This window comes from Nicotiana attenuata, unplaced genomic scaffold (genome assembly GCF_001879085.1).
Source record: "Nicotiana attenuata strain UT unplaced genomic scaffold, NIATTr2, whole genome shotgun sequence".
In the NCBI taxonomy this organism is placed as follows: domain Eukaryota; kingdom Viridiplantae; phylum Streptophyta; class Magnoliopsida; order Solanales; family Solanaceae; genus Nicotiana; species Nicotiana attenuata.
Window position 1 is genome coordinate 70,981 of NW_017672664.1, and position 5,403 is coordinate 76,383.

A 5,403-nucleotide genomic window follows, 5' to 3' on the forward strand; every position below is an offset into this window, starting at 1 on the left:
TCCAATAATAAGCCTAACAAAAATTAGGATCGATCCTACGAGGAGTGTTACATGTGCTAGAATGTCCAAGAGTGTGTGAATTTAATGAACTTAAAATAATATCGAAACAAAAGTTTAATATTTACAACTAACTCTAAAATTATGACTATGAAATTCAAACAAACACTTAGAATATAAGAAAAGCTAAAAGAATAAAAAAGAGCACTATGTTGTTCCTCCTCCATGTGTCCAATTGCTGCTTAGTGGTCATGTGATCTATGGCAATATAAAAGTCCAAACTGATGATGATATTGATGTTGGTGAAAATGCACATCAGGATTATTCTAAATGATCTGTTTAGACCATCAAAAAAAGGATACTCTAACAGAAAAAGAGACAGAGATAAAACAACATTGATCATCAAAACTAAGAGAACCAAACCAGATTTAGAGCATTGGAAACAAACATCACTAAGTACATTATCCAAGCTAGATGAGAGATAATTACGCCATACTAGCCAACAATCTCCATGAGGAAAACAAACAAAACTGGGGACAATAAAATATTGCATATTATATTCCAAAATCATAAACAGAACACTCCTATTTTCCCTCCCATCACTTCAAGCAACTTTAGCTTCAACAGTTTTGGGCTTCTTTGGCTCAGGTGGAGGCAACTTTTCTACCGTCACAGTCAATACACCATCTTGACAAACTGCAGAAATGGCATCTGTATTTGCATTTTCAGGCAACAAAAATTTCCTCATGAATTTCCCTACTCTTCTTTCCATTCTAACATATTTCGCCCCTTCTTTTTCTTCTTCTCTTTTGCTCTCCCCACTAATTATAAGCACATTGCCATCCTCTAATTGCACTTTGATGTCGCTTGACTTCAAACCAGGCATGTCCACTATGAAGACGTACGAGTTTTTGTATTCCTTAATGTCCGCTGGTGTCGCTGCCATGGCCTTAGCGTCGCGCAGGTAATTCCTCGATGGGACGTTATTCGACTTGTCTGAATCCTAGATCATTGAGGCAAATAATAAATAGAAGAGAATATTAGAGATTCAAGAACCATAATTTTTTTTCTTCTAAACAAGATACTTATTGGATCGTACCTTAAACTCTTGTATATGATACATTACTAAAGATTCGAAATTTTGAATCACAAAATATATCAATTCTAACAGTAAGGTACTTGTTTCTTTTCGTCTTCTTGAGCCGAGGGTTTATCGGAAACAGCCTCTCTACCCCTTGGGGCAGAGATAAATTCTGCGTACACACTACCCTCCCCAGACCCCACTTGTGGGATTTTGTCGCTGCCATGGCCTTAGCGTCGCGCAGGTAATTCCTCGACGGGACGTTATTCTACTTGTCTGAATCCTAGATCATAGAGGCAAATAATAAATAGAAGAGAATATTAGAGATTCAAGAACCACAATTTTTTTTCTTCTAAACAAGATACTTATTGGGTCGAACCTTAAACTCTTGTGTATGATACATTACTAAAGATTCGAAATTTTGAATCATAAAATATATCAATTCTAACAGTAAGGTACTTGTCTCTTTTCGTCTTCTTGAGCCGAGGTTTATCGGAAACAACCTCTCTACCCCTTGGGGTAGAGGTAAATTCTGCGTACACACACTGCCCTCCCCAGACCCCACTTGTGGGATTTTACTGGGTCGTCGTCGTCGTCGTCGTCGTTGTTGTCTAACAGTAAGGTACTTATTAATCAAACACGAAGTAGTAAATACAAATAATAAATGAAAATGCTATAATTTGTAATACAAGAGACTTATCGATTAGAATGTACTTACATCCGCATGGAGATCCATCATGTGGTGGAGAGTGTGAAAGAGTGGATTTTCTAATCCCATCAGTCTGATATCCATTTTGATTAAATTTTGATGATATTTTGGAATTTCTGATTTCTAAATTTGGAATGCTTCTGAGAATGAACTGAATTGTGGATAATGTAGACAAAATATGGTCCTTATATAGTGTGAGAAAAGGGGGAAGAAGAGAAGCTTCTAGAGGGACATGGAGGAAGGAGTGGCTGTAGGGAAATGATACCGAAAAATAACAATAATAATACCGCAATAATATTATTTGTAAGCATACACACGAATTGGCTTGAGTCGTGCTAGGCACTGTCCTAAGAAACTATTTCAGCAATGTGAAATATTTCCCCAGGATTAAACAAGCCCATCTCTATTTATTTAGAGGATACAGAAATCATGGGATCTCCAATCACATAGGTTGGGTTATCATCTCTATTGACAACATGTCGGCCTTAACCCCATCTGTTTTGAGGTTTGAAGAATTAATTTTCTTCCCGCGGGTTTAGTCAGAGGATCGGCCAAATTAACTTCTGACTTCACATAATCAATGGAAATTATTCCATCTCTCAGCAGCTGCTTTATGACATCATGTCTCAATTTCATGTGTCTACTTTTACAATTATAAGATTTATTCTTTTCTATAGCCATTGCCGCTTGGCAATCACAATGTATAGACATAGGAGGCAATACGTCCTTTATTAAAGGGATATTAGCTAAGAAGTTTCTTAGCCACTCAGCCTCAGAACCAGCTAACTCTAGAGCTACAAACTCTGATTCCATAGTCGATCTAGCAATGATCGTCTGTTTAGCTGATTTCCAAGATATTGCACCACCACCAAGGGTGAATACATAACCACTAGTGGATTTTGTCTCATCTGAATCAGAGATCCAGTTTGCATCACTGTACCCTTCTAAAGTAGAAGGAAATCCACTATATAGGATACTATTATTCATGGTTCCTCTCTAATATTTCATTAGTCTATCTAATGCAGACCAATGCTCTCTGTTGGGATTATGAGTATATCTACTCAGTCTACACACTGCATAGGCTATGTCAGGCCTTGTAAAATTCATTAAATGCATCAGACTCCCAATAATCTAAGCATATTTAGACTGAGCAACTGGGTCACCATTATTCTTTTTCAACTTAGAGTTAGCATCAAAAGGAGTGCTCACAGATGTGACATTAAAAAATTCAAACTTCTTAAGAAGTCTCTCAACATAATATTCTTGTGACAACATTATGCAATCTTCACTCCTTACAACTTTAACTCCCAATATCATATTTACTTCACCCAGATCTTTCATATCAAAATTAGAAGACAAAAAATAAATTAGTACTTTGCACAATATTTAAACTTGTACCAAATATAAGCATGTCATCAACATATAGACATATTATCACATAATCATTGTCTACTACTTTAGTATAAACACATTTATCCACCTCAACTGAAGAAAAATCGTCTCTCAGTAAGACTTGTTCAAATTTCTCATACCATTGCTTAGGAGCTTGTTTAAGGCCATAAAGAGATTAATTAATCTACAAACTTTATTTTCTTGTCCAGGAATGACACAGCCTTCAGGTTGAACCATATAAATCTCTTATTCTAAATCATTTAGAAAAGCAGTTTTCACATCCATTTGGTGGATAAAAAGCTTACGGATTGAAGCTAAGGCAATTAAAACTCGAATAGAAGAAATTCTAGTCATTGGTGCAAATGTATCAAAATAATCTATATTTTGTTTTTGAGAAAATCCTTTTGCTACTAACCGAGCTTTATATTTATCTAAAGATCCATCAGGATTAAACTTCTTTTTGAAAATTCATTTACAACCAATAGGTTTTGCACCAGGAGGTAAGTTAGTTAAAATCCATGTATTATTTTTCATAATGGAATCAATTTCAACTTTTATTGCCTCTTTCCAATATTTAGCATCTGAAGAAGATATAGCTTCAAAATAATTTGATGGTTCATTATCGACAAGAAAAGTTTGAAAATCATTTCCATAAGAAAAATATTCTTTCCCAGGCCTTTTGCTCCTTCTCAGTTCCTCATTAGAGGTAATTTCATTATTTGTTTCAACAGGTTTATGAGAAATTTTATCAGATAATGGATAAATATATTCAAAGAACTCAGCCGATACCTTGTATAAAACTCATGTGTGTAAGAAATATTCGATCGCATAGAGTGTACGAATGGGTTGATTAACAATTCACACCGAGAGATCCATGAATCGGGATCCTGATGCATATAGATACAAATGGTCCAATGGGAGCAAGAATTTCCAGGAACATTTGGAACAGTCCGTTTCGGAGCAGAAGAGCCGTTTTCAAGTAGTGTTCGGTCGATTACGATCTGTCTTGGTCCGAGTGGGGATAGCATTTCTCTTCTGCATGTCCATGGAGTTTTGTATTTGTCCCTCTGCCTCAGGCTGTCTCGCGATACCCTCTAGAGCTTGACCCGTAGCAGGGTTATATCATCTCATGACGGATTGGCGAATTATTAGGCCGAGCTGGATTTGATCTTCCAGCTACTTTATCGCCTACTTTGATTTCACATTTCTGTAAAATATATACATGAATCGTTTCGGGGATTTTTTGGAAGTATCATGATCGTCCAATAAGAAGGGTTTCAATTTTTTCAAATGAACAATTTGAAGACCTATTGATTCTAACAACTGATTGCAGAGTTGATCATTCAGACCTTTCAATTCATAGAGACCTATGAATGGGGATATTTCCGAAACTCTTTCTCAATTAATAGAAACAATTTGAAAGAACCGAGTCGACCGCTAGAACTACTGGTTTTAAAGCCCGAAATAAATAGGCTTACTTTTCCACTCTCACCTTACAGCAGGCTATAATTTTAATTGTGAATTATAAAAAAAGAAAATAAGGAAGGGTTAAGGATTTACCCGGTGTGAGATATCACATTGTTCGAGGAACCCTAGATGCTGTCGGAGTAAAGGATCGTCAACAAGGGCGTTCTAGTGCGTTGTAGATTCTTATCCAAGACTTGTATCATTTGATGATGCCATGTGAATCACTAGAAACATGTGAAGTGTATGGCTAATCCAATAACGAAAATTTCGTAAGGGGACTGGAGCAGGCTACCATGAGACAAAAGATCTTCTTTCTAAAGAGATTCGATTCGGAACTCTTATATGTCCAAGGTTCAATATTGAAATAATTTCAGAGGTTTTCCCTGACTTTGTCTGTGTCAACAAACAAGTCGAGGTATGGATTACCCTTAGCTATTCTTTCCTAAGTTATCCCTTTCATCAGTACATTTAGTCCTTATAAATAACCTAAATTGTACGTCAACTGCACCTGAAAGGGATGCCCGAGTCAGGGCTAGTGACAGGAGTGAAGTCCTAACATGGTAGCCGTACTGGAAGGTGTGGCTGGATCACCTCCTTTTCAGGGAGAGCTAATGCTTGTTGGAAGTCTGCTCTTTCCCTATCTTTGCTATCGATCGAACCATCTCGAAAGCCTTTGGTTATGTCTAGAAAGATCGAAATAAAATGACCACAATTTTATGTATTCACTTAATCTTGTTAGGTCTAGGGTCTTAACAAT

The 5,403-nt window shown here is 36.6% G+C and overlaps 1 protein-coding gene across 1 annotated transcript; it reads right to left on the reverse strand.

The window, feature by feature from the left end:
• Positions 1-505: 505 nt before the first annotated feature.
• On the reverse strand, positions 506-1,871 carry LOC109214022 (17.3 kDa class II heat shock protein-like). Its single transcript, XM_019377889.1, has 2 exons — positions 1,797-1,871; positions 506-1,000 (listed from the first exon to the last, which is right to left on the reverse strand). The coding sequence occupies exons 1-2, from the start codon at positions 1,869-1,871 to the stop codon at positions 602-604; spliced, it is 474 nt and encodes a 157-aa protein (XP_019233434.1). The 3' UTR covers positions 506-601.
• Positions 1,872-5,403: the final 3,532 nt, after the last annotated feature.

Coding starts and splice junctions, on each gene's coding strand:
- LOC109214022 (XM_019377889.1), bottom strand. CDS start 1,871: ATGGATATCAGACTGATGGGATTAGAAAATCCACTCTTTCACACTCTC. Junction 1,001..1,796: donor TGATGGATCTCCATGCGGAT/GTAAGTACATTC, acceptor TCAATGATCTAG/GATTCAGACAAGTCGAATAA.